This window comes from Ahaetulla prasina, chromosome 1 (assembly GCF_028640845.1).
Source record: "Ahaetulla prasina isolate Xishuangbanna chromosome 1, ASM2864084v1, whole genome shotgun sequence".
NCBI lineage: Eukaryota > Metazoa > Chordata > Lepidosauria > Squamata > Colubridae > Ahaetulla > Ahaetulla prasina.
In genome coordinates, this window is record NC_080539.1 from 263,956,836 (window position 1) to 263,972,064 (window position 15,229).

At 37.5% G+C, this 15,229-nt stretch overlaps 1 protein-coding gene across 1 annotated transcript in view; it reads left to right on the forward strand.

Annotated features, from left to right (window-relative positions):
- BRSK2 (BR serine/threonine kinase 2) overlaps window positions 1-15,229 on the forward strand; it is a 495,391-nt gene that overhangs the window by 393,090 nt on the left and 87,072 nt on the right. Inside the window, exon 8 of the mRNA XM_058157640.1 lies at window positions 9,407-9,553. Within this exon, the coding sequence (XP_058013623.1) occupies window positions 9,407-9,553 (147 nt within the window). The remainder of the gene's footprint in view (window positions 1-9,406; window positions 9,554-15,229) is intronic.

Below are 15,229 nucleotides of genomic sequence, written 5' to 3' on the forward strand. Positions count from 1 at the left end.
TTTTTTTTTCTTTTATTTCTATTTCACATTTCAGCACTGTAGAAAGAAAATCTTTGGCCTTAAGCACTGTGTCAATACGATATCTCCTTCCTTGATAATACACTGTCAAGCCAACTGGAACCTCCCATCTAAATTGAATCTGGTATTTCTTAAGTTCTTGTGTAAAAAATGTAAAGTCCTTTCTATCCCTTAACATCTTGGGAGGATCTCTTTCAAAACCTTCAACTCCTGTTCCCTATTTTCAAGTTTTTCTGAAAAGCAACTTGCAAAATTTGATTCCTCACTGTTCTTTTCAAAAATAAACCACAATGTCTCTAGGAAGTTTCTTTTGCCTAGCAATCCAAGAATTAACTCTATAAATTTTGTCAATTTGATAAGCAACCTCTTGTGGATCAAGTTCAATAAATTCAGCCAGAGCTTCTGATAAAATTTTTAAATCTTCCCTTTCTCCTCATTCAAACCCCTAATTCTCAGAGCTCCTTCCATCATTCTATACTGCATCACCACCACTTGATCTTCATTTTTATCCAATTTGATTTGCATTCCCCATTCTATTTTCTATTTGTTGATTTGACTGAACAATTTCTTGCACCTCCTCCTCCACCACCTCCAGTCTTTTGCCAAACCTTGAAAAGCCATCAAGATATCTTCTCTTATTTTTTATTATTCTCTTTATTTCTTCTCTTATTTTCTCATTATTATCCATAATCTCCTTAAACCTTTCTTCAGACACTTTCCTTGCTCTTTAATCAGATCTTCTAAAGCTGGTTCAGAACCCTTCTGCCCCCAGTCTTAGGTGGTTTAGTAGCCATTTCAGTTTTAAAATTCACAAAATATAAGTCTAGAAACTTCTCTTTTCCCCTTTAAGTATAGGAGAGCTCAGTTCACTTCATTAAAATCCACACATAACATTCTTATCTTCTTAGTTGCACAGACTGTTTAAAATTCCATTCGTCAGTTTCACTCCCGTTCAGGCGCCATCTTTAAGAGTCAATTAAAACAAAGGAAAAAAAAATTTCTCTTTTTTAGAAGGTAGAAGTCAGGAAATCAAAAATACTTGCAATCCAATAATTGTCCGCTTGCATTCATTCCGTCTGCTTAAAGAGATCCATAAAGATAAGACAATTAGCAGAGATGGACACTTTCTTCTTTTCCTGCTTTTGCAGGAGCGCACTGAAGTCGGAGCTTATGGCAGGATTATTTATGGGACCCGTCGACCCTTCGAAGCTCTGCTTAATTAAAACAAAGCCTCTGGGGAGGTCTACCAACATTTCCTGTTGCTCTTATCTTCCCCTTTCATCCAGGGAAAAAGATTAAAGCCGGCTTTTCCTGGCTTTTACGATGTTCAGTCCGGAGCCCCTTTAATTAGGGCTCAGCGAAGAGGTGGAGCCACCCGGAAGTCTTCAGCATGTTACTTTTTAAATCTATGATGATGATGATGATGATGATGATGATACCTTCTACCATGAGCATATAAATCAGAAAAGTCAAAGTACAGCCCAAACCAAAAAATAAATTAATCCAATATTTGAAATGGCAACGCTTCATTTCAATCTTTACAGAAATAAGGCCAGATTGTAGTCCCAGCAGGGTTTCTGATATGCACTGGGATACTTGCATCAAATTCTCAAAAAAATTAGGTTAAGCTACTTCTATGGACTTTTAAGTTATGACAATAAATATGTACCTTGTGTAGCAGGTGGCTAATGACATTGGCTCTCAGTTATTTTTTACTGTGGCTGGAATGTGGTTATTGCCATTGCAATTAATGAAATGCAAAATTGCATTTATGAGTCCTAATGGTGACCTTCCTTTGCTTTTGATTCCAGGATGCTGAAGTTGGAAAGATATGCCCAAATATTTAAAAAAATTGTTTTGATCAATGCTAAAGCCATTAATTTTCCAAGAATGGCAATGAATAACAGGCCTTTTAGAAAAAGTGATTAGCTCTGTAATAGTTGAGCACTGTAGCTAGTTTGATGTAATGGTTAAGGCACCAGGCTAGAAAGCAGAGACCATGAGTTCTAGTCCCTATTAAAAGCTACAAAGCTACCTGGATGATCTTGGGTCAATTATTTTCTCTCAGACTGAGGAAGCCGGCAATGGCAAACCACTTCTGAAAAATGGCAGGTATTAAAAAAAGAAGAAGAAGCAGCTTTTTCCTAGCTATGGTAAAAGGACAAAGAGCAGGAGACTCCAGCTCAGGTCTGCTAGTATTAGGAGAGGAGGATACCTGTCCCATTCTTAATATAAAAGGACAATCTTTTGCAAAGTAAATTGAGTTAGAACAGAAAGTGAAAGGGATGCCAAAACGCAACCTTGCTCCACTCTTGTGTGGATGTGGATTATGGATGAAAGTGGAACACTACAGAGAGCATGCATCCCATTGTGTTTGTATTTTGTTATGATCAGCACCAAAGGTATCCATCAATAGAAGATTCAGTTCTTCTCCCAAAAGTCTGGCTCTAGGGATCGGATCAAAGACATTGGTATTTATAAATTTTTTAAAAGCAATGTAAAGAATCCTTCAGAGGTGGCTGATACATTTTTCTATTTATTTTATTTATTTATTTATTTTGTCACAACATCATACAAAAAGATTATATAGTATATACACATATAAACATATATAGGAAGAAGAAAAGAAAAACAATAGGACAGGAACGGTAGGCACGTTTGTGCGCTTATGCACGCCCCTTATGGTCCTCTTAGGAATGGGGTGAGGTCAATAGTAGAAAGTTTTTGGTTAAAGCTGTTAGGATTATGGGAAGAGACCACAGAGTCAGGTAAAGTATTCCAAGCACTGATGATTCTGTTGCAGAAGTCGTATTTTCTGCAATCTAGATTAAAGCGGTTTACATTAAGTTTAAATCTATTGGTTGCCCTTGTATTATTGCAATTAAAGCTGAAGTAGTCTTTGACAGGAAGGACATTACAATAGATGATTCTGTGAGTTAAACTTAGGTCTTGTCAAGCTGACGGAGTTCCAAGTTTTCTAAGCCTAGGATTTCAAGTCTGGTGGGATAAGGTATTTTGTTGTTTTCAGAGGAATGGAGAACTCTTCTTGTAAAATATTTCTGGACACGTTCAATTGTATTGATGTCAGAGATGTGGTGAGGGTTCCAAACAGGTGAGCTGTATTCTAGAATTGGTCTAGCAAATGTTTTATATGCTCTGGTTAGTAGTGTGGTGTTTTGGAAAAGAAGCTACGCAAAATTAGGTTTACAACTCTTAGAGCTTTTTGCTATGTAGTTGCAGTGGGCTTTGGCACTTAGATCATTTGACATGAAAACTCCAAGGTCTTTAACGGGATGGGGGTCGTCTGTAAGGTAATGTCCATCTAGTATGTACTTAGTTTTAGAGTTCTTTTTTCCTATATGTAAGACTGAGCATTTGCTGGTTGGAATTTGGAGCTGCCAATTTTTAGACCAAGCGGTTAGATGGTCAAGGTCGTTTTGAATGATAGAAGTGTTGTCTGTGGTGTTAAATAGTTTGACATCGTCAGCAAAGAGAACACAATTACTTGAGATATGGTCACAAAGATCATTAATGTATAGAATAAAGAGTGTTGGTCCAAGGACGCTGCCTTGAGGAACGCCACTCTTGACAGGAACAGGATTTGATAAAGCATTGCCAATTTTGACCACTTGTTGTCTGTTAGACAGAAAAGCAGATATCCATTTGTGGAGGGGTCCTGAGATGCCATAGGATGTTAGTTTAAGGAGAAGTTTATCGTGTACTACTGAGTCAAAAGCTTTGCAGAAGTCTATGTAGATTGCATCTATTGATTTGCCTTGATCTAGATTTGAAGTCCATATGTTTTTGCAGTGGAGAAGTTGTAAGTTACATGATAACTTTTCCTGAAACCAAATTGTTTGTTGGAGAGTAGGTTGTTAGTTTCTAAGTGTGAGGTAATGGATTGATTGATGATAGATTCCATGACTTTGCAGGTGACGAGCAAAGGGAGATCGGTCTGTAGTTTTCGACTAAGCTGGGGTCTCCTTTTTTGAAGATGGGGATGACTGTGGCTAGTGACCAAAGTTTGGGAAGAGAACTGGTAGTGAAAGCTTTATCAAAGATAAAACTTAGGGGTTCAGCTATATTAATGGAAAGTTTTTTAAGAAATATGCACATAGACCATCAGGTCCAATAGAAAGCGATGGTTTTAAGTTGTGAAGAGCTTTACCAACGTTGTCTTCTGTGAAATCTATATGAGTTAGATCATCATAGTCATTGCTGGTTCGTTTGTGGAATGTTGGATATGTGTTATCGGAGTTAACAAAAACTGAGCCAAAGAAAATGTTGAAGAGGTTTGCTTTGACTGTTTCGTCATTGCATTCTTTGTTGTTAGAATCTTTTAGTGGTGGGATGGATCTTGAATCTTTAAGTTTACTGTTGACAAAATTATAAAAGGCACGATTGGAATTTGTGCGTAGAAGGTTTTCTTCTTGCTTGGTGTGGTAATTTGTGCATTCAGTTTTAATTTGGTTGCATATGTTTCTGTAACGGTTTCTGAAGTTTGTAACATAGCCTTTTTTGTTTCTTTTCCAGAGGATTTTTTTGATTGAAGCTTTTTTATTGATATGGGTATTTTGTTTTTCTTGGACATGGTAGTCATTCGTGGTACATATAATTTAATGACTCTATTGATTTCAAGTAGGAAGATTCTATAGAGGTCATCAGCGGTTATGCAGGTTGCAAACAGATTTTGCCAGTTCAGAAGTGAAAGATCGTTGTTTATAAGGTCGTAATTGGCTTTCTTGAAGTTGTAGTTGGGAGTTCTGGTGTTATGACGAATTAAGTATGGACGTATATTGAGACGAAAATCAATCATGCAGTGGTCACTGTTTGAAAAAGGTTCTTTAATTTGTATACCGTAAATTGAGTTTGGATTGTTGCAGAAGATGAGGTCAAGGCAGTTTTGATGGCAATTTGATGGTGAAGAATAAGGTACTGCTGGAATGCTGACTGGCCTTCCTTGAAACTGGCTTTTTTCTTCAGCAAGGAGTTATTTTGTACCATCAGATCTGTGACTTTTTGAAGAAAAGTGTCTAGTGCATGGTTTGGCTTACAACATTCAATAGGCCAATGGAGGAAAAGTTAACCAAACCTTTCCTATTTTCTTTCATTTTTTTTTTTTACATTTTTAAACCTTTTTTTTTACATTAGGGCCATTCTAATGCATGTACAAGGATACCAGGACTGGGTCCCACCAGCCTAGGTTTGCATTTAGCATTTCTTTTACGGCCATATAATTTCTAACTGCTTAGTCATTGCTGAATTCTGCAATAAACACACTGGGATGGCAAGAACAGTTTGTGATGACATCAAGGCAATAATCCAATGAGATTAGGGCCTTTGACCAATTAAAAAGAAGATGCAATTTTTTGGGGGGAGGGCTGACATCAAAACATAGTGCTTTGGTCGTGAGGTCTTTTGATACCATCAACCATGGTGAGCAGCTTCCATCTGTTATGAGGAAATGCATATTAACTTGGTGACCCCTGATATAGGGACTGCCATAGGGGTCAGTTCTCACCCTCTCCTATTGAACAGGTATAAGAAACCACTGAGAGGGATCATCAGTGTGGGGTACAGTACATCAACGGTACATTACTAACCTGGGCTGTATGGAAGAGGGTGTTGTTGTCATTTCCCAGTGCCTGGAAGTTGTCAGAGTTTGGATGGGAGAGACAGACTGAAATAACCCCAATAGGTGTTGCTCTTTGTCCATCTGCTATCTCTGTTACTGCCAGGGTTGCTTCTTGACAGCCAGCAATACCTGTGAAGGAGCAAGTTCATGATTTGGGGTCCTTCTGTACTCACAGCTCTTGCATGATCAGCAGGTAGGAACCATAGTCAGAGGGACCTATGTCCAACTCCAGCTGCTGAACCAATTGTGGCTCTACCTGGGGTAAGAGGATCTGGCTCATTTCTCATTTCATCACCTGGCTTAAGTACAGCAATATGTTTTACATGCAGCTGCTCTTAAAAGGCTATTCAGAAACAACAACTGATCTAGAACAGAAGAGCTCATGTGTGTGCTGGCTCTCGTCACTGGGAGAATATAATGCCAATTGTATAAGTCCTACTGGTTAGTGTAGTGACCAGTGTTACTGGTCCTACAGTAACATTGGTTACTGATTAGGTTCTGGGTAGATTTGAAGGTGCCGCTTTGACCTATGAAGTCCTTTATGCCTTGGCACCTGGATATCTCTAAGGCTATCCATTCCAGCCACTATCAGCCCAATCAGAAGCGGGTTTCACATAATTTTACCACTGGTTCGCCGCGCACCAAAAATATGAGCGTGTGCCTTCTGCGCATGCTCACGGCCTTCCACGCATGCACTCTGCTCACGTGCGCGGCTTGCACACATGCGCGCGGCTTAGAAAATGTGGTTAAATAGAACGGCATAGTGCTGGGGTGGGTGAGTGGGCACACCTGCAGGTCACCACTACCAGTTCACCTGAACCGGCCCGAACCAGCTGAGTACTACCACTGAGCCCAATCCAGAACAGCTAGGGAGAAACTACTTGCAATCATACATATTCTGAGAGGCTCAGGGCACTGAAGTTAAAAACTACTGCTTTTCTGTAGCAGTGCTGGTATTTTAGAATAATCGCCAGACAGAGATCCTCCAGAGAACACCCCTTTCTTGATAGTTTTCAGTAAACTGATGAAAAGTGAATTGTTTCAGAAGGCCTTGTGTTTCTCCAGTGAGATGGGCTGTCACAGAATAAGAATCCACTACATCAGTTGTAGCTTGGCCAGAAGACTCTCATGTTGGCAGGTTCTCTTTGAGACTAGGCCACAAGACATGATCAGTAAGCACGAGGTGGTAAGGCTTTTGAAGCTACTTCAGGTGTGCTGTTCGGCTGCAAATGGGAAGGGTGAAATCTCTGTCTGCCTCATTGTAGAGAGCCAGGAAGCGAATATTCAGAATCTGAATGAGCAATATGAACAGCAGGGAATAGTATTACAAAAGACTCAATCTGGCCTCTCCCTGATTCACTGGGATATAAGAATGCGCAGAGGAAAAGCACAGTCAGACTTTCAAGATTTGGTTACTGCAGCTTGTCTTAATAAAGTATCATTCTAGTTTTCCTGTAGGGCTGGTTTCCTAATTTGGGTTTACCTCATACGGCTGACACACATCTTGATAGATGAACAGCATCAATAAATGTGCACACCTCTGATCCCCAACCCAGCTGTAAAATCTTCTGTTGACTTAGGTAAAGAAAGGTGAAGTTGAGGTTGCAATCTACAGTACCCAGTTTTATCTTACTCAAATCATCCAAATGAGACACATCTTGCTTCTGGGTCTCTGCATGCCAGATTGAGAGCCGAACTGAATCAAGTGTTTTAATGAAGCTGTGTTTGAATTAAGGGATAATAGGGGTAGTTTTAGCTCTTCCAATCCTCTGAAAACTTTGATTTATTCATCATTTGGCAATCATTTAAATAAGCCTTTTAGCTAGTTTTCTTTGTAAGCAGTGTCAATCAGAGATTCTATTAAGGGCTCACAAGTACAATCTTTATTATCACTACTCAATATTTTGAGATCATATACAGCGCTGAAAGAAGAATTGGTTACCTCATTACAGGAAAAGGGTTTGGCTTTGGGCCTGTAATTCAGTTTAGCTATCAGTGACCTAAGCTCAGTAACATTAAAAAAAAATCTTTTGGTAAAGATGAAAAGCACTAAGGAGATGGTTGGTTAAACTTTAATAAAATTCTGCCTGTCTCATTTGCAGGCTACAGATGCAGAGATAGCTCTTGCTGTTGCCCTAGTCATTTTTTGTACATTATATCAATACTGAATTTTGAATTAGATTTTGAAGCAATGAATATGACTGCAAAATTGTATCGATTTATGTTTTTTTCTAGCTATCATATAATTTCAGTCAGACAAATCAGTAAAATAAGACCTGTTAACAATTCTCCAAAAGCAAGAACAAATAAACATTAAAAAAAATTGCAAGCACTCATAATCTAATCCAAGGAATTATCATTTTAGTATTTGAATTGTTTTGTTTTTCCTCCCAGAATATTAACATAGAAATAAAAATGATTAGGCATCATATTTGATATTAAAATAGATTTCTGAGGAAATTCATATTTTAATCAGTGGCTTTTGTTTTTAATTTTGGCTTAATTAGATATTATGGTCATGCATAGATGAATTAATAGGGCAATGTTCCAGTCAAATTCTCCTGTATTTTTTCCCCTAAACCCATAGAAAGTTTTGCAACCACTTACATTTAGAAATGAATTTTTTGCCATATAAGGAGCATGCATATATTGTGGTACTAGAATGGTTTTACCTAGCTCTGATTCTAAAAGCCTATGATCCAAGTCTCATGATTTAGCATTCAAACCTTATGAGTGTGTCTCAATGATTCCCCCACTCCCAATTGAAAGTAACATAATGTGAATAAATAATATTTAAACTAATATAGCAAGAAAGGTAATGTGAACTGTCTTGTTTATTTTTATTTCTTTGGCTAATCTCTGGAATTCATTCATTTTATGAATTCCTTCATTTTACTCATGCATAACTTGCATTCATTTTAATACAGTCCACTCAAATCAATATTTTCACTTCTATGAAACTCTAATTATCAACTCTAATTATCAACTCCTCAGGGTGCCGTCAGCTAGGCAGTGCCGTCTGGCGACACCCAGGGGAAGGGCCTTCTCTGTGGGGGCTCCCACCCTCTGGAACGAACTCCCTCCAGGACTTTGTCAACTTCCGGACCTCCGAACCTTCCGTCGCGAGCTTAAAACACACTTTTTCATCTGCGCGGGACTGGATTAGATTTTAAATTTACTGGTTTTAAATGGGTTTTATTATTTATATTGTTTTTAACAATTCGGCTATGGAATAAGTTTTTTACTTGTTATTTTAGTTCATATTTATATGTATTTTTATGTGCCTGTGAACCGCCCTGAGTCCCTAGGGAGATAGGGCGGTATATAAATGTGAAAAATAAAATAAAATAAAATAAATAAATAAAAATAAACTGTGGACATCCCTATCCTTCATGACTTATAGGCAGTCTTTTGTAATATAAACAATTTTTTAAATTACTTTGCCCATGTCATTTGCTCTATAATCAGAGTAGCTTTCCTCCTTTGTTTAATGTAAATTTGCACAATAACTTGCTACAATAAATATCCATTGCTAAAAAAGTTTACCTAGGAGAATCAAGGTATTGGGACTACAGCTACAATGGATAATTTGCATGAAAACCATTCTGCTATGTTATTTCTCACTGTCAAATTGTTCCCTATTCCAATCTTGGTTTGTGAGACAGTCTCCCACCATTCTGCTTTTACCTTCTTCATTCTGTAATTGATTTTGCTCAGCCATATTATTTCCCTTCTTTTCTCACACTGCTCCAGGGTGCTCTGCCATTCGATGATGATAACTTGAGGCAGCTGTTGGAGAAAGTGAAACGTGGCGTGTTCCATATGCCACATTTCATCCCCCCAGATTGTCAGAATCTCTTACGAGGGATGATTGAAGTGGATGCCTCGAAACGGTTGACAGTAAGGAAACAAGTCATTGCTATCTCATGCTTTTTGCTTTCAAAGCCATCCAGCAACTCAGCAAGCCTTCTGAAACGGGGTCCTTGCAGTTATTTTGGATTATAATTCTGAAGGCCTCCAGTGATCAGGGAAGATGGGAATTGTACATCAGAATATCTAGAAAGACACAAACTCATATATATATATATTATTTAATGCCATTGTTCTGCAGTAACATAAATGTTAAAGCTGACTCAGAATTTCAGCATCCTCAGAAAAATGTGTTTTCATTTTAGGTTGTTTAAATGAGATTTTTAAAAGAATACAAGTTTTTACTTCTTATAGACATGGAAACAAAACTTGGAATGTGCATGTAATCCTAGTTTAAATTCTAGGAGCCAAAAAATATCTCTATGTACAAAATGAAACTTTGTTTTCATTTTTATTTTCATGTCAGATGTAGATTGATCCGATATATAACAACTGAAACAGTGTTCATGCTCAGGGTTAAAACCTACTTTTTGTGATGTCAATTACATTATAATGGATTTTGAGCAATTGTATCTCATAAGTAGTTATTTCTTCTTAAAATAGGATCCAGCTGGTCAGAAGCCATTAATACTTAAATCCCCATCATAAGGAAGTGATCATTTCAATGGCCGAGGTTGGCATCCAACATTTTTATTTAGAAAAGTACATGTATTATTTTTAGTTCTGTGGCTTGCTGATGTCAGTTTTGCAATTTGTAATTTGTACTCATTTAGGTCTTTTCTTTCTGGTACATGATGGAAACATTTAAAAGACACAGTTTACAAATCCACAATATGAAGTAGTTGCTCAAGAAGATAGGACAGCTGTTCAAATAAAAGCATAAACACATTATCACATACTAAAAGTCCTTCCAGAATAAAATCTATTCAGCATCAGTGAAAAAGAGAATTCTAAAAGCTGAACATAACGACTAAGAATATTCAACATTGCAATGTTATTTACTTATTTACAAGGCCACCCAATACCATACAAATAATGTGTTTCTTCAAAGTGCAGTCTTACTCCTTTTCAAATTAATACTGATATTTTCACAGTGATTGTGTGAAAATGTCTGACCATGTTTTTCACATATATGGCAAACACTCTAAATTGGACTACGTGATACACAGAAAGGGAACTTTTAGCACTTCCAATAAAATGGCAACCATTCATTGTAATTCCATCCTCCCTTGAATTTCGCAGCAAAACCTTAAAATCGAAGACTTTCTTGTCAAAATCAGTTGCCCTACTTTGACCCTTACTTGTCACTTTAAAGTAAGTAAAAAGCAACAAAATGTTGATCCCTGAATCTTTTAAAACAAGAAGAGGAAGAAGCTGTAAATATCTTGGCAGCAACAAACTGGAATGTGTGATGTCATAATAAAGTTGTATTTCAGACATAACAGGAATCCAAATAAAGGCTGGTTTTACATAATATATTTCAAATTCCTGATCATAAAATCAGAAAATGGTTTCACAATGAAATAAAGATGCCAGGAATATATTTTAAGGATATTTTTTTAAAAAAATTCTTGTGATATAAATATTTAATTTAAATAGTAAAAGAATTGAAATAAGTACCTTTTATGGATGTCCTTACAAGTTTTCAAAAAAGGAAAAAAACATAATGTATCCTTAGAACATTAACAGAGGATTTTTTTGCAGAGCCTACAAAACATTTATTAATTATTTTCCAGTTTCCAGTTTGTGCTGGTTCAAACTTTGCTGCCTACTTTGTTGTGCTTCTTGTCTTCTAAGCAAACCCATAGATTTTGACTATTATCAATCTCCTTCACCAGAATTTCCCGTCCTTTCCTCAGTAAGATCTACTGTAGCTTCTGTTACAAGTCTTTTGTACTATCATAGTGATCATGAAGCTTTCTGTGCAAAACATCCCCAATTCAGAACTTCAGAAGTATAGATACATGTATATGCTTGCTTGTGTATGTATGTATCTATGTATGTATGTATGTATGTATGTATGTATGTATGTATGTATGCATACATATGTTTTGAATATATAATTTTTCTTTCTCTGAATTACCTTACTTTGTCATTTGGCTTTCAAAACATGATTGCTGTTATAATAATAATTATTATTTCAAAAGTGTACCATTGTATCATTTCTCCAACCATAAAAGGTCATTTGGGCTATTTGGGAGCAGGTAAGAAACCCTTCCATCTCAAATACCTGGAAAAATGGTGAAACAGTACATTGGTTGACATTTGAAAAAAACCCGTAAAATGAGTAGCTCAGAGAAAGAAAAATAGTCATTTAAAAAGTACAACTTGGCAGATTTAAAACCAGTAAAGTTCTGCACTGCAGGGAAATGTTATAACTACTGTGCCAGTAGGAAAGAACTGTAACATAAATGGCAAAAAAACCATATTGATCTAAAACTGGGAAAATACAAAAAAAAAAAGTGAAGCTGATTGTTGTGTCTGAATATATCTGTATTTTAATATTTTAACTTAACGTATATCTAAACTTAATTAATGTTACGTGTATAAGGTGTATCTATATATATGCACGTACTTTCAAAAGTATTTATGTCCAGTAAGACTTGGACACAGAAAGAAAAGCAATTAGCAGTTGTTTTCTTGGCATGGAAAGTTGGAAAGGTATAACAGCAGGGAATTGCACAGTGAGGCCTGCAATAACCAGCAGCCTGGACTGAACATCTGGCAAGGTGTGCTATAGCAGCCTAACCTGGCCAGAATTTTCTTAAAACAGCTTAAATATTTAGCTTTAATTTTTCATTAAATATTTAAGCTGGCATCAGCACGGCATAGGTGCAGTTTAAGGATGTGAACCAGGTATGTCTTACATTTGAGCCAAGCAGAGTCAGGTTTATCACAAAATCACAAAAAATCCTAAAAGTATTTTTAAAGGAGGCCTCTAGACTTTCTCACCTTCATTGAACTCAATTGCTTTTCCTTTAGATTTTTTTTTCTTTCATACATTGAACATTAAAAAAAAAAGAATAGTTCAAGATTTTTCACAGCGATTATTATAGAGTACAGATTAAACCACTGATTTTGTTGTACCTTTCTGAGCCTCCGGGTCACAGTTTCAAAGCAGTCTTCAGTTTTTTTGTTCTATTCCCTCACATTTTCATGCAGATTATTTTGACTTGCCAGTTCTCATTAGCTGGAAATGAGGTGGAAAATAATGAGAGCAAAACAGCTGCCATAGTTCTTGCAGGCCAATTTAGTAGGTCTCTGATCTCATACACTCCGCTAATAGGATTTAAACATTGTTCCAATTGTCTGTCTACCCCTAAGTCATACGTACTACTGAGCCATCTGCACAACTCATACTGACTCATACTATTGTATAAACACACACTGTCATATGGGATCCATTGACTATTCAGTAGAGAGTCTGTTTCCTTTATTAAAATTACAACCATGTTGATTTTGTCTTGATAAATCAGAACAAGTGCTATGTACGAACATACTTAAGAATAGTGGAAAGTTTGCCATTGTAACTGTAGGGTATGGACATCTTTGGAGGACATCTCATGCATGCTTGGACTTTGCTGCCCTATCTAACTAGTGAAAGCAGTAAAAAATAAGATTGGTTGAGTAAAGATAGGGGTTAAACTGCCTTCCAAAAGGCAGCCAGATTTTTTTTTCCATCTTGTAATGTAGTGGTACTTATGGGAACTCCAATACTTTACTCTTGAGAGAGGTCCTGGAAAGTTTAGGAGCATCTCAGCCCCATGTTCTCCAGATGATGTAGATCATGGGTGTCAAAGAGGGGCCTCTGTGGCTCAGACTGCTAATACAGTCTTTTATTAACAGCAGCTGCCTGCAATTTCTGCAGGTTCTATCCCACCAGGCCCAAGGTTGACTCAGCCTTCCATCCTTTATAAGGTAGGTAAAATGAGGACTCAGATTGTTGGGGGCAATAAGTTGACTTTGTATATAAATATACAAATAGAATGAAGACTATTGCTAACTAGTGTAAGCCACCCTGAGTCTTCGGAGAAGGGCGGGATATAAATGCAAATTTTTAAAAAAAGTTGTGGCATCACGTTGCCGTCACGTGACATTTTGTGACGTTTTTCCCATTCATGGAACTGGGGTGGGTATGGCTTGTGCTTGACGCATCCAGCCTGCAGACCACCAGTTTGACACCCCTGATTTAGATGATCTATTCCAACCTAATTTCAGGTACTGTTATGGGAGGGATATTATTTTGGTCAGTTTGGTGAGTGATCAACACTGAATAAACAGATGGATTTCATTGCTTTGATTTCTTTCAAGCCTGTCTGTGGTTTTCAGTACTAACCAGAGTGTCTCAGATTATTTGGCTGAGATTGGATTTTAAGGCTTGTTCTGCGGTCAATGGCAGGGCTGTCAAACTCAATTTTATTAAGGGCCACATCAGGGCTCTGGTTGACCTTGGGGGGCTGGGCGGGCATGGCTGGCTGGGTGTGGCTGACTGAGTGGGCATGGCCAGCTTGACACCATTCCACAAAATTCTGGCCTGCTTCCTCTTCACACTGGGTAGACCGGGCCGAAGCCATGCTGGCCCCATGTTTCCTCTTCACATTGGGTAGACTGGGCCAAAGCTACGCTGGCCCTATGTTTCCTTTTCGCATTGGGTAGCCCGGGCCAAAGTAACACCAGACAGCTGCTTACATTTTCCAGGATGGCTCCATGGGCTGGATCCAGCCCGCAGGCCTTGTGTTTTATAACCCTGGTCTACTGTATGGCCTACGTTCTGTGGTAGCTATAGTCTTTCTTGGAATTAGAGATTATCAATGCGGGTTGTCCTTGATTTATGACCACCATTGAGTCCAAAATTTCTGTTGCTTACTGAAACATTTGTGAAGTGAATTTTGCCTCATTTTACAACCTTTCTTGCCACAGTTGTTAAATGCATCACTGCAGTTGTTAGGTTGGTAAGTAAATCTGACTTCCCCATTGACTTTGCTTGTCAAAAGGGTACAAAAGGTGATCACATGATCCCAGGTATGCTGCAACAGTTTAAGTGAGGAAAATGGTCATAAGTTATTATTTTCTTTGTCACTGTAACTTTGAACAGTCATTAAATGAACTATTGTAAGTCAAGGACTACCTGTATAATTCTATGCATATCAAATGAGAAGTAAACCTATTAAGCTTGCTTCCCCAAGTGCTGAAAAGCCAGAAAAAATATCCAAAGTATTTGAAGAAAAGGTCGTTTAACAAAACCATGTATTTTGGAAGGTCATTTCTACAATTTTTTTACTTCTCAGATCTTGTAGGATTTTTTTATCGGGGTGGGGTGGGGGGGGGTGGGGAGAAGATAATATCCCCTGGCAGCCTGAATAATTTGCAATAGATTTTTATATTTACAACTCCCAACTGCCTCATAATAGCAATGTCTCCCACAAATTCCCCTGTTCTTTCTATGGATTTCTAAGAAGAGAAAAGTTTTTATGGAAGATTTGGATTTATTTGCTGAGCGTATATTCAGAGATATCAGGTTCCTTAACTTTTAGCCTGCCCCAATTTGGCTACGCCAGTAGTGAATCTCAGGAAATAGCAAAATATTATAGCCAGCTCTGAATGACACTGATACATTCTTATTACATGAATGTAAATATACCGGTAATTTTGTGCAAAGATAGTTTTGTATCTTAAGAGAAATATTAAATAGAGTATTAATTAGCA